This window comes from Aspergillus steynii (genome assembly GCF_002849105.1).
Source record: "Aspergillus steynii IBT 23096 chromosome Unknown P170scaffold_8, whole genome shotgun sequence".
NCBI lineage: Eukaryota > Fungi > Ascomycota > Eurotiomycetes > Eurotiales > Aspergillaceae > Aspergillus > Aspergillus steynii.
In genome coordinates this window covers 717,649-742,090 of record NW_020194405.1, presented here as the reverse complement: position 1 = coordinate 742,090, position 24,442 = coordinate 717,649, and the positions used below count along the sequence as shown (strand labels likewise).

General features: G+C 48.0%; 12 protein-coding genes and 4 non-coding genes across 16 annotated transcripts; 10 read left to right on the top strand and 6 right to left on the bottom strand.

Moving 5' to 3' along the window:
* Window positions 1-181: 181 nt before the first annotated feature.
* Window positions 182-1,214, bottom strand: P170DRAFT_450007 (2,4'-dihydroxyacetophenone dioxygenase family protein; the record flags this gene model as incomplete). Its single annotated transcript, XM_024851085.1, has 2 exons — window positions 182-567; window positions 1,190-1,214. The coding sequence occupies 2 exons, from the start codon at window positions 1,212-1,214 to the stop codon at window positions 182-184; spliced, it is 411 nt and encodes a 136-aa protein (XP_024700246.1).
* An 11-nt stretch (window positions 1,215-1,225) lies between these two features.
* Window positions 1,226-1,538, top strand: P170DRAFT_479480 (uncharacterized protein; the record flags this gene model as incomplete). The annotated part of the gene is made up of 2 exons (XM_024853681.1): window positions 1,226-1,396; window positions 1,425-1,538. 2 exons carry the CDS (start codon window positions 1,226-1,228, stop codon window positions 1,536-1,538), a joined length of 285 nt encoding a protein of 94 aa, XP_024700245.1.
* Window positions 1,539-1,866: 328 nt separating this feature from the next.
* Window positions 1,867-1,997, top strand: P170DRAFT_t183. Its single transcript has one exon. It is a non-coding gene; the product is annotated as a tRNA-Pro (tRNA).
* A 687-nt stretch (window positions 1,998-2,684) lies between these two features.
* P170DRAFT_t176 lies at window positions 2,685-2,815 on the bottom strand. The gene has a single exon. It is a non-coding gene; the product is annotated as a tRNA-Pro (tRNA).
* Window positions 2,816-4,620: 1,805 nt separating this feature from the next.
* P170DRAFT_t175 lies at window positions 4,621-4,751 on the bottom strand. Its single transcript has one exon. It is a non-coding gene; the product is annotated as a tRNA-Pro (tRNA).
* Window positions 4,752-7,887: 3,136 nt separating this feature from the next.
* On the top strand, window positions 7,888-8,683 carry P170DRAFT_440134 (uncharacterized protein). The gene has a single exon (XM_024850004.1). The coding sequence runs from the start codon at window positions 7,959-7,961 to the stop codon at window positions 8,370-8,372; it is 414 nt and encodes a 137-aa protein (XP_024700244.1). The 5' UTR covers window positions 7,888-7,958; the 3' UTR covers window positions 8,373-8,683.
* Window positions 8,684-9,341: 658 nt separating this feature from the next.
* On the top strand, window positions 9,342-9,959 carry P170DRAFT_450006 (uncharacterized protein; the record flags this gene model as incomplete). Its single annotated transcript, XM_024851084.1, has 2 exons — window positions 9,342-9,580; window positions 9,641-9,959. 2 exons carry the CDS (start codon window positions 9,342-9,344, stop codon window positions 9,957-9,959), a joined length of 558 nt encoding a protein of 185 aa, XP_024700243.1.
* A 1,299-nt stretch (window positions 9,960-11,258) lies between these two features.
* Window positions 11,259-11,818, top strand: P170DRAFT_513053 (uncharacterized protein; the record flags this gene model as incomplete). Its single annotated transcript, XM_024855056.1, has 2 exons — window positions 11,259-11,402; window positions 11,461-11,818. The coding sequence occupies exon 2, from the start codon at window positions 11,510-11,512 to the stop codon at window positions 11,816-11,818; it is 309 nt and encodes a 102-aa protein (XP_024700242.1). The 5' UTR covers window positions 11,259-11,402; window positions 11,461-11,509.
* A 351-nt stretch (window positions 11,819-12,169) lies between these two features.
* On the top strand, window positions 12,170-13,119 carry P170DRAFT_440133 (arginase family protein). The gene has a single exon (XM_024850003.1). It carries the CDS (start codon window positions 12,201-12,203, stop codon window positions 13,083-13,085), a length of 885 nt encoding a protein of 294 aa, XP_024700241.1. The 5' UTR covers window positions 12,170-12,200; the 3' UTR covers window positions 13,086-13,119.
* Window positions 13,120-13,566: 447 nt separating this feature from the next.
* Window positions 13,567-14,859, top strand: P170DRAFT_365980 (uncharacterized protein; the record flags this gene model as incomplete). The annotated part of the gene is made up of 1 exon (XM_024844739.1): window positions 13,567-14,859. One exon carries the CDS (start codon window positions 13,567-13,569, stop codon window positions 14,857-14,859), a length of 1,293 nt encoding a protein of 430 aa, XP_024700240.1.
* An 891-nt stretch (window positions 14,860-15,750) lies between these two features.
* Window positions 15,751-16,512, top strand: P170DRAFT_366483 (glycoside hydrolase family 11 protein; the record flags this gene model as incomplete). Its single annotated transcript, XM_024844760.1, has 2 exons — window positions 15,751-16,046; window positions 16,113-16,512. The coding sequence occupies 2 exons, from the start codon at window positions 15,751-15,753 to the stop codon at window positions 16,510-16,512; spliced, it is 696 nt and encodes a 231-aa protein (XP_024700239.1).
* Window positions 16,513-16,924: 412 nt separating this feature from the next.
* P170DRAFT_t174 lies at window positions 16,925-16,998 on the bottom strand. The gene has a single exon. It is a non-coding gene; the product is annotated as a tRNA-Ile (tRNA).
* A 977-nt stretch (window positions 16,999-17,975) lies between these two features.
* On the top strand, window positions 17,976-20,214 carry P170DRAFT_440131 (putative amino acid transporter). Its single transcript, XM_024850002.1, has one exon. It carries the CDS (start codon window positions 18,092-18,094, stop codon window positions 19,880-19,882), a length of 1,791 nt encoding a protein of 596 aa, XP_024700238.1. The 5' UTR covers window positions 17,976-18,091; the 3' UTR covers window positions 19,883-20,214.
* A 170-nt stretch (window positions 20,215-20,384) lies between these two features.
* P170DRAFT_513048 (RraA family protein) lies at window positions 20,385-21,320 on the bottom strand (the record flags this gene model as incomplete). Its single annotated transcript, XM_024855055.1, has 4 exons — window positions 20,385-20,681; window positions 20,796-20,927; window positions 21,008-21,178; window positions 21,261-21,320. The coding sequence occupies 4 exons, from the start codon at window positions 21,318-21,320 to the stop codon at window positions 20,397-20,399; spliced, it is 648 nt and encodes a 215-aa protein (XP_024700237.1). The 3' UTR covers window positions 20,385-20,396.
* Window positions 21,321-21,782: 462 nt separating this feature from the next.
* P170DRAFT_366681 (uncharacterized protein) lies at window positions 21,783-22,853 on the top strand (the record flags this gene model as incomplete). The annotated part of the gene is made up of 1 exon (XM_024844768.1): window positions 21,783-22,853. The coding sequence occupies one exon, from the start codon at window positions 21,783-21,785 to the stop codon at window positions 22,851-22,853; it is 1,071 nt and encodes a 356-aa protein (XP_024700236.1).
* A 322-nt stretch (window positions 22,854-23,175) lies between these two features.
* P170DRAFT_479471 (MFS general substrate transporter) lies at window positions 23,176-23,953 on the bottom strand (the record flags this gene model as incomplete). The annotated part of the gene is made up of 3 exons (XM_024853680.1): window positions 23,176-23,336; window positions 23,406-23,679; window positions 23,750-23,953. The coding sequence occupies 3 exons, from the start codon at window positions 23,951-23,953 to the stop codon at window positions 23,176-23,178; spliced, it is 639 nt and encodes a 212-aa protein (XP_024700235.1).
* Window positions 23,954-24,442: the final 489 nt, after the last annotated feature.

Below are 24,442 nucleotides of genomic sequence, written 5' to 3'. Positions count from 1 at the left end.
ACTCGCTTGTCATGCCTCCAAAGCCCCTCTCCAAGAAGAGACACGAAGAGCGCATGTGCCAAGTTGTCTCGTCTGCCGAGACTATACCAGACACAGGCCCGGCATCGAAGTTCCCATGAAGTTCAAAAACGTGTCTCATGCTTAGCTCTGATGCTTTATGTTCCATTTGCAACCTATCGCTTTAATGAGCAGCCTCCATGAGTCCCTGGAGCATCGGCACATCCATCAAGTATAAGGTCTGGTCGTTATCGTCGAGAAAAGCAGAGGGTCCGTTGCTTATCATCAGCAATTCGGTCTCTTCCTGGAAGACCAACGGCTCGTGTGTGGCCCCCTTGCGCTCGGTTACGTAGTCTCCCTGGGCGAAAATACCGGTCTGGGGATGGGCGCCGTTGCCCTTGAGGATGAAGATTTCAGCATTGTCTAAGTGTCTGTGACGAGGGAGAACGCCGCCGGGCTCGGCGCGTACGATAACTGTGTAGGATTCGGTCTCTGGGGAAAGTCGGAGGATTTTGATCCAGACTTTTGGGGCGAGAGGGAGCCACGGGAGGCTATTGGAGTTGATGGTGTCTCCGACATCGTGGTTGTTGTTTGTAGGGTGTTGCATTGTGAGAGGTTCGTGAGTGGGTTTAACGGGCAGGACAGAACAGCAATTGCAACAGGATTATTCTGAGTAAAGTCAAAGAAGAAATCAAGCTGGCGAGCTTAAGTGCCTTTTATTAATCTATGTCTCGTGTTTATTAACTACAATATCTTGGTGCCATTCATTGTTTTACGGAAATATACCTAGTCAGCATTGACTTTGTCGTCGGTATTCCGAATCTAAAGACTTCTTTTTACCCGTTCTGTTCGGACTTCCGGACAGACTCTCGGGGGCCGACCGTGTATCTTCTTATACCCAATCCAATCGATGCATCCCTCATCCGAGAATGGCGGGAAATTCATAAAATATCCGAGGCACTTCAATTTACATCGGCTGTTACCCGGACCGTCGGTATTCGCTCCTACGCCGGTGATAATAGATGCGTCATGACAAGGGCGATCCGAGGTTACATGGATGAACTGTAAGGATTCAGGAGCCTCTGACGCTCGAAACTCTCCGCTCGATGACTCGCCTTTGGCTTACACGTAGGGAGTTTGTGAAAGACGATGATATCTCTCTTTTGCAGGAAAGATCAGGTGGGATTTTAACTCATGCAATCTTTGTCTTGCTGCATGTGACCCCACAATGTTGTCTATGAGCTCGTTCTGCAGATCAAAGAAACGCCATGCCCCAGAGTTCAAGGTTGATAAAGCACAACTTGAAACTATTCGGTATCTTTATTCTCAACTAAGTGAAAAGCCCCCAGTTGATCTTGACCAATTGGGTGATGGCAAGATCCAGGACAAGGACGAGGCAGTTTGTTGTTGTGAGCTCACTGACCAAGATCCTTCCCCGGGGTATTCCACGACCCAATTCTTTCTACACGAACAACCTAGTCACCTTGATCCCTGCCAAAGACTTTGACCCGCACAAAAAGCGCAAATTGGATATAGCGTGAACAGCAATCATGCTCCTTGGCAGGCTGGGGATGATGTGTGTAGCACGGCACAAACCCATGGGATCTCACTAGATATCATAATTTTCTAGGATCTAACTATGGGTCTTGAAGCAGGTGAAGTTAATGGAAGTTTTACAAAATAAAATATTGCAGATGCTGAATAAACTCATGAATCATCTAGACCTGTGTGTAGAAACCAGTTTTTCAATACCATTAAAAGGTGATCCATCGGGCTTGCGGCAAAGTATAGAATAGCAGGCAGCGCACAGAAATGGTACTTGAAGGCCTCCTTTATATAAACATAATTCGGCGGTGAAATCTATCAACTGCCCGGATGGTCTAGTGGTATGATTCGCGCTTAGGGAGCTATATATCTATATATAAATTTATATATGGTGTTATACATTAAACCCAAGCATCAATTGCGCGAGGTCCCCGGTTCGATCCCGGGTTCGGGCCCACATTTTTGCTTTTACTTTTTCTATCTACTATCAATCACAGAATGACTGGCTTGGGGGGCTGGCTCCGCTCTCTCCCTTACTACACACAGACAGCCCCTACTGTCTCTTGGCAATGTCTCCCAGGAGTTTTCCGAAGTTGCCAGCCGCGTTTGCTAAAAAATAGGGACAACATGCATGCACCGAGAAAACAGCTAAGTTCCATGCCTATCTGGTTGTTCAACTAAAGCGCTACTAGAAAAGAGCGGAAGGAAAATAACAGAATAAGTACCTAATCATCCATCAGTACTCACTGAGGCTGCTATTCGCTTGCCTGCTTGCCTGCCTGCCCCTCTTACTTTCTCTCTCTACATGCGCCCGCTCTTCTGCCGGACGTGATAAACCAACCATCTTTCTAGAAGAAACCTTTTTTTTTTTTTTTTGCGATCCACGCGTTGCAGCCACTATGGGGAGTGGCGGGGAATCTATAGCGGTACTATAGATCCTGTCGTGATGCACAGATTACCAATGCATAAAGGGAAGCTGAGATATGGTCTCATTAGTTGGTTGGTTACCGTCTTGGTCAGCATAAAATATGACCTTTTTCTGACTACTGTATTTAGAAGAATCTCATCATCTTCACAATCTTTCTTTCCAATCGTGGGCCACTTCCCCCTCTGATCCTTCTACAGGATGATCAAAAAATTTGGGCCCGAACCCGGGATCGAACCGGGGACCTCGCGCAATTGATGCTTGGGTTTAATGTATAACACCATATATAAATTTATATATAGATATATAGCTCCCTAAGCGCGAATCATACCACTAGACCATCCGGGCTATTGATGTCTGTCATCGACAAAGACTGCGATGGCGGTCGGGTGGGTGAGCTGTTCCCAAGTTTGTATGGCACTATATATGGCGGGTTGGGTACTGGAAATCCGTAGAATATCCAAGCGGGTCTTTTTTGGCCGTGTGCGAGAACGTCTAGTGCCCCGGCACATTTTATAATGTCTCTGGCCTTGGATTATTAGTATAAGAAGGAAAGGGTTCATGAGGGAGGCAAATTTTCCACTTTATTTTTTCCATTTAATTCATAGAAAAAACACCACTTTTTTTTTTTTCTTTCTGTATACCGCGATAACGCACGTCCCTTTTGGCATCGTGGTAAGTAATAATAAAAAATGTTCTAGGACAAAGTGTCACCGGCGCCTACGGGACTGCGTTGGCGATCAGGCGGGTGAGCTGCTCCCAAGTTTATATGGCACTATATATAGCGGGTTGGATGCCAGAACTCCGTAGGAGTTATAGACGAAACGGGGGACAGACCGACTGAAGAGGTTGAAGAAGATGGCGGTCTAGATACACGTAGAAAGGCCATATTTATGCTGACCAAGGCGGTGATTAACTAATGGAATATTCCATAAAACATGATCGAATGATATTGTCTTGTGGTAGGTCAGCGGAACACTCCGGTAGGTATACCGGGATTTTGTTGAATTCCTACACGCCACCCCAAGATGATGATTATTGGAATACATACCAGTTTTAGTAAATACGAATTCATACAAACAACAAAATAGATCGGCAACTCGCTTTCGTACAGAATCATAGAAAAAGTAGGCAACTCGCCCCTAGAAAGAACATATAGGTCTCATACAAAACAATAATCAACTCGATCAAAAAAAATGCCTTACTTAGCAACTCGCCATGTATTTCGAAAGAACGATTTCGTCATTCATTTGGACGATTAAATAGACGATTAAATAGACGATTGAATAGACGATTGAATAGACGATTGAATAGACGATTGAATAGACGATTGAATAGACGATTGAATAGACGATTGAATAGACGATTGAATAGACGATTGAATAGACGATTGAATAGACGATTAAACGGACGATTGTTTGAGGGTAACACGCAGTTGTTTTAATTTGTATGGGATTCTCTGCTGTCGGGAGAACAGATGAACGTTGCAGTATAACGAAATGATAATTTTGATGGAAAAACACAGTGATGGTAATCTTTCTGGTCGAATTCATGCTGTGCGGGCGAAACAGTAGATATTCTTAAACGCGAATAGCCCCAAAAGCGTTTAAATAGGAAAGGACCAAATGGCACGGTAGCCTTAGAGGCTCCGGGCTCATGACATGTGGACGGACCCGGGGACAGAACAATCGAATGATTCAATTGACCTGACTAAACAGAACAACTAAAGAGGTTGAAGAGGATGAGGTTCTACATAAACACAGAAAGGCTATATCTATGCTGATTAAGGCAGTGGCCAACTAATGAAACCTTCTATAAAACATGATCGAATGACATTATCTTGAGATAGGTCAGCGGAACGCTGCGGTAGGCATACCGGGATCTTGCTGAATTCCTATAGGAGTTCCATGTTGGTCTTTTGACCGTGTGAGGAAATGTTGAGCATCCCGACGCCTTTCACAAAAGACTAATAGGAAATATTCTATGTTGGTTAGGCAACCTACTATTAGTAGACTAGTAGAACGCATGGTCGAAAAGTGGTCTTTTATATACGCAAGCAAGATTTTTCAATTTCATGGATTTCTTTTTTTTTATTTTAAAAAAAAAAAATACTACTATACATACATCCTTCTTTCTAAATAAAAAAAAATGTGGGCCCGAACCCGGGATCGAACCGGGGACCTCGCGCAATTGATGCTTGGGTTTGATGTATAACACCATATATAAATTTATATATAGATATATAGCTCCCTAAGCGCGAATCATACCACTAGACCATCCGGGCAATTGGTGTTTAAAGCCTCAAATCTTGACTACATGATTGAAAACCAAAAAATTCGTACTCCGTAGCGTTGCCTTGTATCCAAAGCCACCATGATATACCAGCCACAAGGGCCATCGAAAAAGCAACACCTTGACCACCTATACCTACATCATAAACACTCTCCACCCTAGCCCAGACGCTGTCTTTAACATGTATAAGGGCAAGTAACGGTTGTGCACCGTACGATTTGCATGGCACGTGCTCCACCATCGAACCATCGCCGCTTTTGTCGTCCTAGTTGTGACTTGTTTAAAAGTGACTAGGAAGATAGATTCTGGTAGGATGGATGTGTAGATATCAACTAATGCTTGGTACCAGATAAAAACAGGTATGATAGGTGGGATGAAACAGAGCGAGCAAGAGGTCTATTCAAGTAGTAGTATTTGTAGGAATTACGAGGTAAGATGTCCGTATTCGTCTGAATAAAACGTTCAATTTCTGGTGATCAAGATGATGCAAGGAAGAAATCTAGATACACTCAAGAATTCCATATTTATGCATACAATTCAGCCGGAAATCGCTGGTAGTTCAACCATGGGTGGCCTCATGTTGCCAGGAACGTTCCGGTATGCTTACTAAAGATACCGGGATCTTCCACAGTATTAAATTGGCTTGGTACTAGGAATGATGGTTAGATGGGAATAAACATTTGTCGGACTATGCACGATTGGAGACCATCTGACTGGGGCTTGAAGATCGAGACTGGAATGTACCCCGTCCGTCAGGGTCATGTCATGCAAGGCGTCGTTGATACCACCATCAAGCCCCCCCCACCTACATGCCGACAAGAACAACAAATAACTCCTTGATAGCCAAAGCATTGACACCGAGCACCCACTAACCCCCAGCAAGATAGTATGCCAAGTATCTTCCCGACTTCGATCCTTCGAATCTAGTGTCTAGATTACTAGATTATCATATCCAGGGATCTACCCTAAAATTATTGAATTCAATTATAATTGCCAGTCTTTATGTGGTGGATACAAGATTACCAACAAGCTCCTCATCCGATTGCACAAATGTCGTCATTGCGTTGTGTCTTCCCACAGTTATCGACAGCCTGGAGGCCCATACTTGACAGCGTAGATAATAGAATCAATACCGGATCTATCGTACAGAATCGTCGTGTCAGGCTGTTTGACTTTGATCTTAAATTATGCTGAAACAATCGATCTTTGTAGGCAAGGACTATTGGCAATTTCATCTTGTGCAAAGTCGATTGAGCGAAGAACGTTTCGGGCCACCTCGTCAGATCCAAATCTTCTTGCCGTAAGCCCTCGCTGCTTGCGAATATAATTCTTTTTGGTTGCCTTGGTGCTATATGCCTACCATTAACTTGAAATTTTGCACATATTCTCATTCCACTGGTATTCATAGACTTGAGGGCTGAAATCTAGGACCCCGTTGATATCAACCACCTTCTATTAAATCCCATCGGCCTTTGAAGACTTTTGATCGTCTTCCTCCTGTACCAAACTCACTAGCCATGTCTGTGAAACAGCTTAGGTCATCTATATACACTCTGGAATCTGAGTTGACGTTGAACGATAGCACATGATGCTTCACCTTCCTGAGCTTACCGAAAGCACCAAACCAAATACAGTATGATCGATGAAGTCTTTGAAATTGACCTCAAATCCGACAACCAGAAAACTTGAACTAAATCTTCTCAATGTTGACCCTAATAAGGCTACCTATTCGATTCCACTTGGCGGGTTGTCTCTTTTTGGTGCCCGGACCTCCGACTTTGTTATAATGACGAGGATGAATGGAAGAGATGTACTACAAGGGAATGTGCAGATTGCATCACCCGATCAGTCTTGTTACTTACTTTGCGGTTCTCTGGAGGAAGCTTATGTTGAACCCCTGGGAGATGTCTTGAAAATAAGAAAGCTGCGAAGACGGCGAAATGATATAGCCTTCACTTTTCATCATGTTAGGCTCTGATGAATGCTTTTGAGAAAAGGTATAAGGATATTGGGAGCATTACAAGGTCGGAGTATAATGATATGGGTAGGCTTTCTGGGGCAGATACTGCAAAGCTTCTGTCACGCAAATTGTCTGTTGTTTCAAGAAGTTCTCGCTATAACCCATCGGCCTACAAGAGATTACCTGTGGGTTAAAGATTGATCAAGGCTCCGATACCGCTTTTGCTACATGTTAGGTCTGCAGCTGGTGTGGGGAACCGTGATATTAAGTGGCCAACAAACCCTGAAAAACGCCAGGTACTCCGTACTCCGGTATCCACCGCGACCATCCATGCCGTGACTTGAGTAGTATAACCGCTGGCACCGCATCAACTTGATCTAGATGATGACAAACAGCTGAAGCCCTTCTTGTCTGGACCACTTTTTCTTCTTAGGAATTTACTCCGGATGGTTCGCTTCTTTTCTGTTTCTCAAGTCTTGAACGTTGATTGTGACACGGGAGCTGGGGACCCCACAGGGCCCTGCTGATCTGCACTGGAAGCAGCTCTACTCTGTAGTCGAAGAAAACCGGGCATCCTGATGTTTCAAATGGGCTTATTGCTTAGTACTTACCCGGGAGAAGTTCATTTTCGAAAGAGGTTCTCCATATTCAATGCTCCATTAACCGATCAGATTTGTATGGCGTTCGCTTCATACATCCCACGGCAATGTACGCCGTACCTGGCGGTGGTATGACTGGCACATTGAGGTATTTTCTGCGGGCTTTTGCCGATCTTATTATCTCTAACGGCCAAGCCTCTCTGCTAGGAATCGCTCACCCACCGATCTTCACCTCTCAACGTAATTCCTCCAGTTTTCCCGCAGGTTAATATCGATAACGTTGATCTTTTCCCTCCCCGCCAATTACACGGACACTAACCATCTAATCTACGCCTTTCATGGGCCGGACTTTCACCGGCCGCCAAGCTGATCGTCGTCGCTGAAAAAGCTATCCGTTTATCAATCTTTCAGAACCCTGTAATTCCCTTTGTCATCGTCGTCATTCATGCTCTTTTGCATGCTGATCCGGCAATCCCGAGTTGTCTCTTTGGCCGTGTCTTACGATGTTGGATCAATCGTATATAAACGGCACATGGCCTAGTCTTAGACAGAGGATAACTACCAATCCATCTCAATTCTTCTCACGCCGTCCTCCTTACCCGCCACCAGCACTCTCTTAAATACCTTCCACTTCTCCAAAATGGTCCTCCTCCGTTCCATTTACGTTGCTACAGCCCTTCTCGGTGCCTGTGCGACTGCCATTCCTACCGGTCCCATCCGGGACATCGCCACTCTCACCGAGCGCTGCGTTCCCGACGATCCAACCTCGTGTGGATCCGGCTCCGTGAAGCGTGATGTTCCTGCGAAGCGCTGTATTCCTGACGACCCGACTTCCTGCGAGCCGGGCGACTTCAAGCGCGCATTCCCCGAAAAGCGCTGCATTCCCGATGATCCGACTTCTTGCAGCCCTGGAGATTTCAAACGCGCTTTCCCTGAGAAGCGTTGTGTTCCTGACGACCCAACTTCTTGCAGTGCTGAAGACTACAAGCGAGAGGTTCTGAGCAAGCGTTGTATTCCCGACGACCCGACCTCCTGCGGCGCTGGGGACTTCTAAGCGCGCTTCCCCCGAGAAGTGTGGAGTCTCCAGATTGGTCTCCTGTGGATGCGGTGACAAGTCATAATTGCACCTTTGTCGAATACCTTACTTGGGTTCTTGGCGATCATTACACTCTAAAAACCCATCTTTTTGGCCTGAATCTACGAAGTAGAGCGTTCCAAGAAGGGTTATATTTACGTGACTCATTTCTAAGAGGCTGAATCTGTTTAAGATACCTGTATCAACTCTAGTTCAATATTCGAAAGGGTTGGACATTATTTGTGCTTGGTGGGCGATACTTGACCTGTATTACGGTGTATACCTGAATTGATCATCATCCTGGCGGGAACCCTTTTTAGGAGGCAAAAAGAAACAAAATAATAGAAACTTCGAAAGAATGATCTGATTGGAGTCATATCTTAAGATTTCCTATTACTGAAGTCAGAGAGGAACCCGAAACCCAAAGGTCATAGACCCATCCAGCGCAGCTCTCGTTAAAACTAGCGCACTTCTGAACAAGGTGTAATGTTGGTTTAATTGTTGTATTCCAGTTTTTGTTACGCTAGTAGATAGACTGAGTCGTTCTCGTGACGCTACCTAGGTAGTGAAAAGTGGTCCTTTAGCTAAACTACTAGGGATATGATACTAGGTATACCTACAGTACATGTACAATATGCGAGTGCCAAGGCAACAGCGGTATCCAATTGGTCTAGGAAGCGCTGGGAGCCTAGATTCATGGCCAACGACATTCCTCCACGCAAAGTAATCGATAGGAAGAGACTTTCATATGTCCATTATATAATAGTTAGACATGATTTTGTAAATCCGTTCTTCTCAAGCCCTTCTGTCCTTTTGGTCTTTTCTTTTTGTCCTCCTCTACCAGCCTATTTGAAAAATCATTATTCCTTGCTTCCAAGTCCTATTTATTTCCATTTCAACCACCATTTATCAACCTCGGGCTTTTCTCCCACGAGAAGATATTGCGACATGCCAACTCCAAAGTCATATGTTACCTGGTTCGATGAGGATGACTGGATCAGCGCTGTCATTTCTTTCCCTTCCGGTTCAAAATGGAGAGTGGACACCAAAATTGGAGAGCACGAATATTACCAACCCCAGCTTGATGTAGAAGAGCTGGGGGTCCAATCCGAGGCACGCGGGTCGTTCATTTGCTCTAAATTATCAGGAGATGGTCCACCGAGTACCTTTCTGAAAGTTCGTCTCCAGTAAGTATCTTTCGGTCATAAGACAGTCTCATAAGAAATCACATTAGCATTAATTTTCAGGATTCCGTGGATTGGAACAACCACAAAAAAATCATCGATTCGTGCGCAGCAGGCCACTTCAGATTTTCCTCCAGGTTTTCATACTGAAATTGAAGATTTATCCGTTTTAAAAAAGGCGAACTGCTCTAGCACCCCTTCCCTCCTCGACTGGAAGGAAGAGCAGCAGACTAATGATGAATGGATACCAGGAGGATTTAAGCTGTGCATCCTTATGGAGCGACTCCCGGGGATAGATCCATCCGATGGATTTATAAATCGGACAATGGATCGTCCTGAACGGGATGCTCTACGAGCGGCCTTTAAGACAGCTTGGATGTGAGTTTTCGTCCAATCTTCTAATCTATCTCATCTCTTGATTGATTAGCTAACTTTACTTATTCTTTTCTAGCGATACTATCAATTGCGGACGGGTCCATGATGATGATGCATTACGTAACCTCCTTTGGGACAAGCAAGGTAACAAATGGTTGGTTCTCCCTACTTTCCTGTTTCACCTATCCATCTTTATTGACTTTGTTCTGTTTCGGTAGCTACTTGATAGATTGGGAATATTGCCATCCTCCGGGAAAGAAAGACATCTGGCATGACCGGGTATACATCTTTTGGAATCTAGCACGACTTGGGGAGTCCGAAAGAGAATCGGATATGGATGATTGGGAGTTGTGATACAACGAATATACTTGCCTGATATTATGAATGATATTTTCAGTGAACGGTGACTACCATTCTCGCTGTCCTTGGGCAGTTATCCTACACATTTGTCAGGCATAAACCTCAATACAAACAAATATTTCTTCACTGGCGCGATGAGACACGATTAATAAGTGCGTTCATCGCGATCTCTTGTGCTCTTGATCATTATACTGGCCAAATTACATTCTCCCCTTTGGAAGCTCTGCTGCAGATGGACTCGTCGCCAGATACGCAGCATCGGCAAAATTGACCATTCAAAGAAGGCTGCGGGCACTCAAACAATATGATCTGATCTTTTCTGGCCACAGAACTACCCGGCATGGACGCGACGATCAGAAGTCTTTTTTTTTGTTCGACTGCGTCATTCAATCTAGTATCTCTCTTTGTTCTTTCGGGCTCTTGTCGCTTGGCTTGACTGTCATTGTTGAATCTAATACCCGTTTCCTGTCTAACCCGTAAACAGAATCGATCTTCGTCAGGAAGAACCAGGCCACTAAAAACTCCCGATGCCGAAGTTTGGATCCGTTCCTGATCCACTTGTGTAAGCGAATGCTCAACCATTTTTAGAAAGGAACAAAATACTTCATGGACAAAATGCACAGCCTATCACATCTCAAAATATCCTAAAAATTTCCATTGACTAGTTGGAAAGACAATCCCCTAAAATTCAGCTTTCCATACAGTAAGTAAGCATGGTTTAGAGTGAACAGTTTTTTCAACACCTCCGCTGTGGATCTCTTAGACAGTAGTGCTCCGCACTCCCCAATCATCTTCCGAACCACTGTTTATACTTCATCTAGTTTTTAGAGTAAACATAGCAGCCCCTAACCCAGACGGGAACGATCGATCTCCTCACGAGGTTCAAAATATCACAGCCTTGTCAATCGTCTCCTGAACGCGTTTGACACCTGCCAGTCGCTATCCTATCCATCCCAACCTCTAGCTACGACTATGTTCTAGCTGCCATTCTTTTGAAAGCCCACATCCAGTCATTCTTTTACTTACATAACCAAACTGTCGCTCTCTACGCTTTGCTTTCTCGCTCGAGTAACACCGTCGCCTCCTTTCTGTATGCCGAGAACCTGACTCTTTGCGTCCAAATCTCCCACCAAACTAACCAACTCCAGCTCCCTCGTCACTCTTTAAAACCAAATAGCAAAAAGATCTCGTGCCAACATGCGCTTCACTCTCTTCTCCACCACCGCAATGGCGCTGTTCGCGTGCGTGCCCGCAGCCCCGATTACTCCGCGCAGCTCATCTATTCTTCTGAACTGGACCAAAGAGTCGGCCATCAAGACTGTCAATTCGCTCATGGGCCAGCTTCCCATGGATGCGCAGATCTGGAAAGTCGATGAGGACTCCGGGCTGGTCGGTGTGAACTTTAACTTGGATATGGAGGAGTTGGCGAAGACGGGACTTGTTTCGTTGTCGAAGCATAAGAATGCGAATATTAATATGAATGTGACTATTTCGGGGTTGGATTAGGTGGTTTGTGTTTGTATGCTTCTTGTTCGAGATGATGGTCTAGGAAACTTGGGGTATGGAAACGTTTGGGGATTAGGATATTCGATACTTCATATTGTTTAATTCGAAATTGTTGAGATCTTTTGGGATAGGCCCATTGTTCTGAATATAAGTAGCCAGATTCGAGTGATTGTTCCTTATGCTTATGCTTGACTTTATACAGCTCATGACTAATCTCGGGGTAAATTGGAGAAATGCAAACAGGACGAATCCAATTGGCCAGACCCGCTGGGTTGGGGAACTGCCCGAAAGAGGAAACATGACGTCTGCCCACTGTATCCCACATTTAAAGACACCCTGTAGCGTAGCACTTACCAATGAACCACTCCATTCAAATGTCAACATGCCCGCCCACGGAATCACCATCATTTTCTCCCCTTACCATGTCGGTCTCCGCGACCACCGCGTGGGCAACGGCCCGCACCGCCTCCGCTCATTAGGCCTCATCCCGGAGCTCGAAAAGCTAGGCGTAAACATCACAGTGACAGAGATCGACCGAGTGGATACCTTCGAAGGCGAAATCGGCCGCAGCTTCGAGATCCTGCGCCGCATTTCCAAAGCTGTCTCGGACGCCGTAAACAACCATACCTTCCCGCTCATCCTGTCGGGGAACTGCATGGCCAGCGCGGCCGTCGCCTGCGGCCTCCAAACCAAAGACCTGGCCTTCATCTACTTCGACGCCCATGATGATCTCGATTCCCCCGACGTTAATGAGAACGGGTACTTTGACGCCATGGGCCTCTCCATGTTGCGCGGGGAGAGCTGGAAAACGCTCATGAAAACGGTCCCGGGGTTTGAGCCGTTCGACTACTCCCGCTTCCTGTACTGCGGGTTACGCGATCAATCGGAGGTGCAGAGGCAGCGGGTCATCGACGCCGGAATGGTCTCGATCTGGGGTGATGTGGAGAAGAAGGTGGATTTCCCGCGGGAGTTGAAGGCGCAGCTTGAGAGGCGCTCTTATAGCCCCGCCTTGGTGCATCTGGATCTAGATGTTTTGGACGAGTCGTATGGCAAGGTCAATGATTATCCGTCACCTGGGGGGCTGTTTGAGTCGGACTTGATCGATTGTATGGATTTGGTGCCGAGGAAATCGACTCCGAAGTCACTTACAGTGTGCTCGTTTGATCCGAATGCGGGATATGGGGATAGGATTGCCGCAATTGGGATAAAGGCTATTAAGGCGTTTGTACTGTCGTTGCAGGATACTGGGGTTTTGTCCGGGAATTAGAAGTATCTTTAGAATAGGACCAAATGCAATTGTGGCCTAATCTATAAAGATTATGTTCGGCATAGTGGTCGTTGGAATCACCGCGGTCAATTGAACCACTTTGATCCACTGACCCGATAAAAATCTCAGGTGGTCGTTAGAAATTCAATTTCGAGAAGCTTTTGATGCATTCAAGTCAAGAATATCATGTCATGAAAAAATTGGGGACGATCCACTCGCTGAGCTCCGGAAAAGGCAAATTTTTCGTATTCGTAGCAATAAGATTCATAATTGGTCTATATGCATCAAGAAGCCCCACCGACATGAGGCAAGCCTGCGGTGATTGACGACGAAGGTTACACGAAAATCTTATCTCTTTCTATTATTGGACCTGACCTAAGATCCTTTTCCATGATGGACCGCCTTTTAATCTCAAGTGATTGTCAGCTCTTGCTTCTCCCAATCTTTCCCTGGCGACTAACATCCACCCAAGACCGTCCTCATGCCACTCGCCATCCACCTAGATAATCCACTGCCGGTGTACTCCGGCAATGAAGTCATCCAAGGGCGGGTGGTCTTCGAGTGCCCCAACCTGATCGACATCCAAGACATCCGGGTGACGTTTTCTGGCCGCTCCAAGGCCACCGTGAAGAAGGTTAAGGGCTCCGCGGCTCCCTCGGCCAGTTATCGCAGCAAATGCGTCCTATTCGAGAAGGAAAGGATCCTGAAGTCGTTGAACGGCAGCCCGCTCCCACCAGAGACTTACGAATGGCCGTTTCAATTCACCGTTCCCTCGCACGCTGAGTCGGGTGGGAAATGGCCTGAGAAACTCCCCTTCCGGAGCGATGTCGGTCATCCCTTGCCGCCATCTTTTGCAGCGGAGATAGGCGACTCTCTGCGCAAGTTGGAATGTGCGATCGACTATCGGATTCGGGCGCAAGTGCTGAAGCCTCAGAAGGGGTTCTTGGGGAAACGGTCGGCATTGTTCGACGAGACTGTTCGGTTGAATTATATCCCGCTGGCTGCGCAAGTAGATCGAGCTCGCGATTCGCCATCCTTGTATCAACAGAAAAGAGAGCAAATATTTACCGTGCGGAGTCTGCTGTTGCTTCCGGAGAATCGAGGCCGCAATTTAGGCTTCCAGGAGAAATTCCAGTCGTGGCTGTCGCCCAGTCGACTCCCTCGCTTTGATTTCCAGGTCTCGTTGACTTACTCCGCCCAGGTGGTTCAATCCACGCCACTGCCTTGTGTTCTGGAAATTGTGCCTTTCATGGAAAATGCTTCGGTTTCCAATGCCCCGGATATCTTGCTACAGTCTGTGTCGATGTTCGTTGTGAATCGCACGTCAGCTCGAGCGTCGCCGTCCATAATGGGCGCAATATCTGGTGAAGTTGACGAGCGCATCGAGATTCTGTCCAAAACATCAGTCAGAACGCCAGTATCGGGTCGAGTCGATTTGAATCAGATGTTTGGGCCACTCGTGTTCAAGAAGTCGGACGTATCGTTCAGCACGTTCAACGTATCCAGGCAGTACACACTTTGCGCGTCGTTTGTGTTTGAATGTGCCGGTAAAACTCTGGAATTTACCCTTGCCGATCTAGGTATCAACATAATGGCAGATGTCCAGGATTTCGGTGGACAGGATAAGATGTCCAAATCCGAGCTCGCCAGTCAAGATCTGGGAATTACGAATACGCCCCATTCCACCTCGCGGCAGAATGATAACGAAAGCCCTCCATCCTACGCATCTTTGTCTCCTTTGTCGACAAGAACGTTCGAGAAAGGCCCCGGGTGAGGTTAAGTTATCTTGATCTTGGTCCTTTTTGGCTGTAACGATATATTCTTTCATTACCTGTGTCTAAAAATGCCGAATTCTGATCCTCTGGTGTCTTCATTCTCGTCTCCTAGAAGCGTGCAATTTCCATCGAAAGCCTTACTACCAAGTCATGCCGAAATAACTACCGATATGGCCTCTAGCGTGATATAGCTTGGCATGACTTTGAAACACCCGCAATGTAACCCAAGAGCTCGGGGTAAACTTGTCGCTTTCCTGCATGCAGGCGTTAGCCGGATTCCCCTCCGTGGCGCTCTCGGATGCACGAGGCTAAATCAACACCCGTTCTCCACGCGAGCAGATTGGGTAATAGTGAAGAATAGCCGGCTCAAGGGTTACTCCCCCCGAGGCTATTCAGGACACTTCAGGCTATGATCGCGATCTCATGATTTCTAGTGGTGAAGCTGAAGAACCAGAATTAGGCAAAGATCCTGTCGTCACGCAAGCGAGGTGCTTGGACAATCGCGAGGTCTTGGCTTATACCAAGAATGGTGTAATTTGAAAGTGGCTTTCGTCAGAAACAACCTTCTCCGCACCAGTCTTAGGCTGTGACAATCATTCATCCTTCATGAACCCCTTGACATATCTGCCAATAGGATTGTCTCAGTACATCGGCAGAATTGGACGATCGACAGATCAGCCTAAACTAATCAAGAGCCGAAGCTCCAGACCTTTCTTCAGGCCTTTCACGTCCGGGGCCCCGCACATAGAACGGCAGCTAAGCTCTCAATTTGCCGGTGAGGGCATACAAAAGGGTGTTGCGATCGCTTCATTCACGCAGAAAGAGACCATCAACCAGCGCAATCAGAAGCACTCTCAATTCAATTGAACCTGAAATAGCAGTCCTTGACCATGGTCTCTTTCTCCTCCTTGCTTGTGGCGCTCTCCGCTGCCGTCGGAGTTCTCTCTGCCCCCGTCGAGCAAGCTCCAGAGTTCCCCGACCTATCCTTCAACGGAACTCTTCACGAGCTCGCCGAACGCTCCACGCCCAGCAGCACCGGCTGGAGCAACGGCTACTACTATTCCTTCTGGACAGACGGCGGCGGCGACGTCACCTACACCAACGGTGCAGGCGGCTCCTACACAGTGCAATGGTCCAACGTCGGCAACTTCGTTGGCGGAAAGGGCTGGAACCCAGGAAGTACCAGGTAAGTCCCCTTCCCTTCTCCCTCGACCCTCTCTTCTCCCCTCCCTCCCCCTGATGCCATTCCCAGAACAATCAACTACGGCGGCAGCTTCAACCCCAGCGGAAACGGCTACCTCGCCATCTACGGCTGGACCCAGAATCCGCTCATCGAGTACTACATCGTCGAGTCCTACGGCACGTATAACCCCGGCAGTGGCGGCACTTACAAGGGCACTGTGACCTCCGACGGCGGCACGTATGACATCTACACGTCGGTGCGGTACAATGCGCCGTCGATCGAAGGGACCAAGACCTTTACGCAGTTTTGGTCGGTGAGGCAGTCGAAGCGCACCGGGGGCTCGGTCACGACGGCGAATCATTTCAATGCCTGGGGACGGCTGGGGATGAGCTTGGGGAACCATAATTATCAGATTGTGGCGACCGAGGGATACCAGAGTAGTGGGTCGGCTTCGATTACTGTTTACTGAGGTCGGGAGCTACCCAGGGTAGTCAGCCTGCAGAAGTCCTGGTGGGTGATACGATGTCGAAAGGGCTAGCATTGGCTGGCTCTCGCGTGGGAGGCTGGATGTCTGGATGGATTCAGGGGTGAAGAGGTTTTGGCTGAGTTTTTGAGGGGCATTTGGGACGCTGTTACTATCTCTTCTCATCGTTTTGAATTGACGGGAAGCTTATTGATTGCTGGACCTGCTACTACGGTATTTGTAGGGCTACTAAAACTGTTCCTCGTAGGACACCATATCTTTCAGCCGTGTCTCGAAAAAGATCGGTGGTTTGAGCAAACATCGGAAATGCGTTGGAATACAGAATGTGTTGGAAAAATCAAATAAAAAACCAAACTGGTGAGGTGAAACTGACAGAAAAAAAGCAAAAAAGAACAGATGGTCCCAGAGAGGCTCGAACTCTCGACTTCTGAGTTATTAGCTCAGCACTCTAACCGACTGAGTTATGGGACCAATTGTTGAAAGACGCAAAATAATTTGGTTACATGACCCTTGACTACTTTCTAGCAACATCAATCTCATTCACCGCATCATGCAAACTATGACATACAAGGGGTTGAGCCCAGTGGTTTTTCCCAACAAAATGGGAAAAAAATGTGTGATTACTCATACTACGTGAGGGGGTATGAAAATGGTTGAGGAGTGTAATTAGGTTGTTCGAACTCGTATTGTGGATTTTATGCAGGAGCTTCGGCTTCTATATATGTTGCACTACATGCATGTATAGTTTTCAAACCCCCCCGCAGTACACAAATCGATACGATCACAATGACGAGACCAGAACCCAATTTGATAATTTTTTTTTTCCAGTTCAGGACGCACCTAGAAGGATTCTATTAGCAGAAGAAGACCCGTTCACTGGATAAGAAACCCGAATGCTCTCCGGTTGCAAGAGCGGTTGTAAATAGGAACCCATAGTAAGAAGACAGAACTAGTCATCCTCCTTGACAGAGATCGTGAGGGGACGAGGAATAAATTGTGTAGCCGCCAATATATACTACTGTATGATTAATCGAAGATGGGGCTAATATATTTTGGCCCTATCGATATTATTATAACAAGGTACCTGATGTACTCTACAGGAGGCTGGAGTTGGACCTGTCAACTCTTTCTAAACAATCTAGATCCTGGTAAATGTGATGCCTGCAGCGTAAGCAGCCTCGTATTTAGTAGCAGGTACCATGCGGGCAGGCATCTGATACCCCGAAAACGAGACCGAGCATGATTGGCTTCAATAGAGTTGCAGGATCAAAGTCTACCGTTTCTTCGGCTGAGCCTATCACGATCCCCCGTCGGCGCACGTCCAAATGTTTGGAGGGTTTGTACTGGTTGACTCAGCAGAGGCGCCATGCCCGATCGGGCCAGATGTGTTCAACGTCATTCTTTGTCTTTTTCTCTTCTCGCCCTTTTCTCTTCGCTCCTTTTCTGCTGCATTCTCTGCCTCTGAGGCCTTTCTAACCAAGCCTTCCATCGCCCTGAATATCCCAAACAGGATGAGACTACCTCCTTATCCATTGTTGTGCTCTTGAACCCTTTTTAGTATACCATGGAAAACCACACCCCCCCGGTCGGCTCCTTGTTGCCGGGCGGCCACGAACCCGACCCCCGGGAGGCTGACATTCTCGCTCACCACCTGGACCCGCAGTTCACCGCATCGTTACACGACCAGTACCAATCTCCGTCGGAGAATGGTAACGACAATGGAGAGTCGAGTAGCACCGCTGCTGCGCCCGAGCCTCAGTCCTCCCTCACGCTACAAGGCGGTGACGTCCACCGTGACCTCTACCGCATCGAAGCCAAGTCCAAGCAGGCCAAACTAGACAAGCGAGCCTACAGCTTTTCCTACCCTCACCGCGAGCCCGAGGATGCCATCGAGGAGGGCGTGGCTGCTCTAGAGCCAGGGAGCTTTCGACGCCATTTCATCCAGCATCATCGACATGCCGACTTTGATCATCCCCGCGTGACTACCTCTTTCGTGGACTTCTTGGACTTGTACGGAAATTTCGCTGGCGAGGACTTGGTTGATACCGAGGAGGATGATGAGTCGGTTGCCAGTGAGGACCGACGCCCTCGACACCCGGAGGAGGGCCCAAGACATGTCTCGGAACGCACGGCGTTGCTGGGATCTCGAAAACGGTCGCGTGTTGGCCAACCGGGAGATGCCTCCGACATGAAAGCCTTTCTGACCTTGCTCAAGGCATTTGTCGGCACTGGAATTATATTCCTGCCTAGGGCCTTTCGCAACGGAGGTATTCTCTTCTCGTCCATCACCCTGGTGACGGTCGCGATTATCAGCACAGCGTGCTTTAACCTGCTATTGCAATGCCGTCGTCAATACGGAGGCGGATATGGTGACATCGGTGAACGGATCTCCGGTCCTCAACTGCGCTCCCTCATTCTTAGTTCGATCGCTATCTCCCAGGTGGGATTTGTCTGTGCTTGTATCATCTTCACCGCGGAGAACCTGCACGCTTTCCTCCAGGCTGTAACCGCCAACCCGGATTTCCTCATCTCGGCTGGCTACTTGATCGTTCTGCAGTTGGTCATTCTTATCCCGCTGGGGTGGATCCGCAACATCTCCAAATTGGGCCCGATCGCCCTCATTGCGGATGCATTCATTCTCTTGGGCCTGGCCTACATCTACTGCTATGACCTTGCCGCACTGATGTCCCGCGGCATGGAGCCTACCGTCAAGCTGTTCAACCCAAGCTCTTTTACTTTGACGATTGGATCCTCCATCTTCACATTTGAAGGGATTGGGTTGATACTTCCCATCCAGTCGTCTATGAAGCAGCCGGAGCACTTCAATCGGCTTCTCTACCTTATCATGACCATCATCACGATTCTTTTCACCGCTGTCGGCGCTCTCTCCTATGCTACATTTGGCGAGAGCACGCAGACAGAAATCTTCAGTAACTTCCCGCAGACTGACCCTTTTGTGAATACGATTCAGTTCCTCTATGCCCTCGCGATCCTGGTCGGCACACCCATTCAGATGTTCCCCGCCGCCCGCATCATCGAGGGTAAACTATTCGGACCGAAATCCGGTAAACACGACAAATCCATCAAATGGAAGAAGAACGTGTTCCGCACCGTGCTTGTTATCTGCTGCGGAGTCATCTCGGCCGCCGGCGCAGGGGATCTGGACAAATTTGTCTCGTTGATAGGGTCCTTTGCCTGCGTTCCGCTGGTGTATATCTACCCCGCATATTTGCATTGGAAGGGAGTGGCTGAATCCCCATGGGCCAAGCGAGGTGATATGGTCATGGTTGCCCTTGGGGTTGTCTTCATGATCTACACCACCTCCGCCACGGTGTCCGTGTGGATTCAGGGTTGATTCGCTGGTCGTGTTGCCAGTGCCTCGCCGTAGAAATTGCATGCCCTTGCGTCCTTGTCAGCCCTTTGGATATTTGTCTCCGCCCGACCCTTGAACGAATCAACGACCCTACGAAGTACCCGGATATGATTTGACCACCTGTTTTCGAAATTACAGCCGCTTGCAAAAGCATCTTCCCCGTTCACGCGCTTAACGATCTCGATTTGAAAAGCATTTTACTAGACAAAGCTAATTCTTCCGAGCTTAGTTACGAATCACTTCATTGAATCCCAGATGCGGGCCGTTGTAATTGTATCGCAGTATATAAAAGAATAAAACAAGCTTGATCAGGCTTCAACGCTGTTATATTACCTTACCCTCACATTTTGAGCTCTACTTCCATCTACCATAATTCATAGTAAATCCCTCCTTAACCAAGGAGGGCTAGTTATCACCAGTCACCGTCACCAAACCGCCTGCATACGTTGCACAACATCAACCCATACCACTCCCTCTCTTCCAACCAAACACTAACTCAACGCCCTCTAAACTCCCTAAAAACCTCCTCTACACTCCTCCCTGCCCGAATCCCCTCCGCACACTTCTCATCCGCCGCCGCAATCCCCGGAATCAGATCCAGCACCTGCTCCGCCATCTCCTGCGGCAAACATACCACGCCATTCAGGTCCGCAATCAAATAATCGCCGGGCCTGACCCACGCATTAGGCTGATCACTCGAGTGCAGACGCACGGGCACATTGACCTCTGACGGTCGACACACTTCGCCGCCGGCTGTTGTGCCGACGGATTTGGCGAATAGCTATAGGGTTGTTTCTTGTTAGCTCTGAGACTTGACTTGACCCAACACACGCGGGGAATGGAGATGGAATATAGCTACAGCTATAGCTATGTGGATAAGGAGCGCTAAACTCACCCGGCCATCGATGATCACCCCCGCGGCGCCGAGCTTCTGGGCCCGGAGCGTCATCAGGCCCCCGTAGACGGCGTTTACTTGGGGTGGGGGCTGGGAGATGAAGACCACGCTGGATGGGGGGGTTTTATCGATCTAGAGAGTATTTAGGTTAATACATCGTATACTATCCGTGCGATGGTATGCGATGAAATAGCATATACGAGAAGTCACACATAATTCCCCGACACCTTCGGCGCCCCAACATCCGACTTCGGCACGAACTTAACCGTGAAAGCCTGTCCGATGAGCTTCGTCTCCCCGGCTTGGAAGTCCGGCGAGTACATGGTTAAGCCTTCGAGGAAGCCGCCGTTGGGGTGGTTGAGTTTGGAGAGGCCGTCTGCTACCTGGATTTATATTTAGAATGTGTTCTATGCTGGACGTGGGTGGTTGGGGTTAGAGTATAGGGAATGGAGGAAGGGGACTTACATCGCAGGCACCCCATTTCTGAAGCTGTTCGATGATGGTTTGTGGGGAGGGAGTAGACATCTTGGAAAGGAAAGGGTGAGAGGGGGTTTGTTGTTGAAGTTGGGGTTGTTTTGAGTTTGATGATAGGCTACCTTATTTGACTGATTAATTGATCAGGATACGTCATTGGCTTGCTTCACTGGAGGGAATGTCAAACGCGATATGTCGGGATAGCCGACGGAGTTCGAGGCCGATGGAGATGCTGTTGGGGTTAGCCGAAATGTCTTCGGAGCGGATCCGATCCTGAGCGCTCTCGGGTGATATGCGGTTGGGTTAGGTAAATTAGGATATATCCGATGGAGGTATACTACTGACAGCATGCCTGGTCTATATAGGATGGAGCATTTCTTACTCCGATTGGTTTTTGCATTTTTCTTTTCTTCTCTTTTCACGGACCTTGCTAGTAGTGCGACACCAAAATCTTGACTATATAGCCAAAAGTTCTCCTGATCTAGTCATATAAAATTGCAAAAAAAAGCCAAAATGACCATAACTGCCCCCAACGACACTCTATACCCCCCCAAACCAATCCCTCAAGGAGCCTGGGACACGCACCACCACATCTTCGAGCCCGACATCTTCCCCTTCGCAGCAGGTCGACACTTCACGCCTGCTCGCGCATCCCTATCGGACCTACAATCCTTCGAGAGGGGCCTCGGCGTTCAAAACGTCTGCATCGCGCACGGGCTGTCCTACGGGCCTGATTGTTCATCCTTGCTGTATTATCTGGGGCAGTTCAATGCCCCTGCCAACGCCAACGCCCCAGACCAAGAAACAAGCCAAGGCGAATGCCAAGCACGAGGAATCTGCGTTCTGGACATCAGCACCGTCACCGATGAAGTTCTGGACGCGTATCATGCCGCAGGGGTACGTTCCGTACGAATCGACTTCTTTCGAGAAAACGCGATGCATGACGTCGATGCTCAGAAGCGGTTGATTGAGAACACCGCGACGAGACTGAATACGTGGTGGCAGTCAAGGGTCAGGAAACGTCGTGGTCAAGATCAAGACCAAGACCAAGACCGAGGGAAATGGAGCATTCAAATCCAGCAACCTCACCTAGAGCACTGGGTGGTTCTGCGGGCCACTATCGCCGCATGTCCGGTCCCTGTCGTGGTGGACCACTTTGCCCTGGTGGCTGGGAGTAGCCATCGAGCTGGTGACAGGACCACCTGCATCCAGGACTCAGGATACCTGCGGGACGAAGAAAGAGAGGGACTTTTTGCGCTACGGGACTTGTTGAGGGAGGGGAATCTATGGATCAAGCTGTCTGCTCCTTATCGGTGCTCGAATCTAGCGCCGGGATACGAGGATCTGAAATGGCTGGTTCGGCTTTTGGTGGATGCAAACCCAGAAAGGGTGTTGTGGGGAAGTGATTGGCCTCATACGCAGAGACATGAGGATAGGGCTGGGAAGAGTACGAGTCAGGAGGAGGCGTTTTTGCAGGTTAATGATAAACGCTGGGTTGAGGGGTTGAGTCGGTGGATGTCGCAGAGGGAGTGGCAGCTTATGTGGGTGGAGAATCCGAGAGTCTTATATTGTAATGACGATTAGAGTGTTTGGTCAATATTGCGGAGGTAGGTTGCTATAATGGTCGTTGAAGTAAGGGTTCTTGATATTGGGAGGATGGTTTGAAGTACACGTGTTATAATGAGGCATAACTTGAATCCTATTCATCTCGGTTGTGGGATTCAGGTTGAATAAACTAAATGTCTGGCTGGGGTGCCCCGAAGTCAACGTCATTGAGCCATCCAAGATCAAACAGATCCCGAAGGATCCCCAACTCGTCGATGAGAGCGCCCGTTCTTTCCTGGGGCTCCATATTTATTGTCGTCCTGGGCTGGCCGAGATAAGCCCCTTCATTTTCGGTCATGTGTCACGATACGAGGCCCCGAGCTCCGTTGAGGCCACTTTCGATGCCTGCGCCAATCAGGCCGGAAAAGGCACTTCCTAGCTGAGAACCGGAAAAGAGAAAGGCACTGCGCACACCCATCTCCTTGCGTTTGTACCACGAAGAAATCAGGAACAAAGCTCCCGCTATTGTAAGGATTAGTTTATCATTATTATAAGGGTCAAAGAATGTGCTGGAAGAAAGAGATTTCTCACGGTAGAAAGCCGCTTCAACAAAGCCTAGTAAAAACCTCAAAGCATAGAGACCTCCAGCGTTGTGACATGCTCCAACGAGAGCTGACAGCATGCCCCAGATTGCCATGCAGGTCGGAAGATAGATAGATGGACGCAAATGAGCCAAAAATATGTTCGAAGGAAGTTGCATCAGCACATAGCCGGCGAAAAGAATAGCCACGGCCGTGGCGTATTGTGTACTGGTGAGATTCAGAGACGTTGCAATACCGGCAACCTTTGCAGCAGCGATGTTGTTCTGTAACGCGGAGATGAGACGTTAGAAGAAGACATAGGAAAGTGATAGTATAATCCGGGTTTCAACTCACCCTGTCAAGGTAGTTCATGACAAAGATAACCCAAACACATAGCAGAAGCCGTACATCGAGCTTTCTTTTTAGACGTTTCTCTGCAATTGCAAATTCCTCCGGTGACATCTGTTGAGCAGTGGCCAGCCTATTCGTACCATTTTTCTCCTTTTGGGAGACTGAAAGTTCAAGGGGCTGCACTGAAGCTTTCTCAAGATCAGCCATAATACAAATATGCCCGGGTTGCAGAAAGAATTTTGAAAAATATAGTTATAATATGCCTTAAGGATGAAACGTTTAGAAGTGATGAAACTCATAAGAGAGAGAAGAAGCACACATACCTCATTATGAAAGAGGACTCCTTATATACACCTTTCTCCTATTACCCCCTCCTTCTTTCCCCATGGGGTAGACTCATATGTCAAGACGGGAAGGAAAGGGAAGCCCACACTTAGTGGAGCGCTGAATAAGTCTGTATCTGGGGGATCAGCATTGGCACCATCTTGTCATGCAACGCAGGATGAGCGGTGTTGTTCAGCTGAGTGAGCGGAGGGCAGGAGTCGGCTCGGACTCCGAAAAGACGACGGTAGGAGTCCGGCCGAGGACTGTCACTCTAAGAAGGCCGCAGCGGCCTTGATCCGCCGGCTTTAGAATAGACAGAACTGACTGTCCCATGTTCATTCCCTCACCAAATGCTTTCTTATTGATAATATT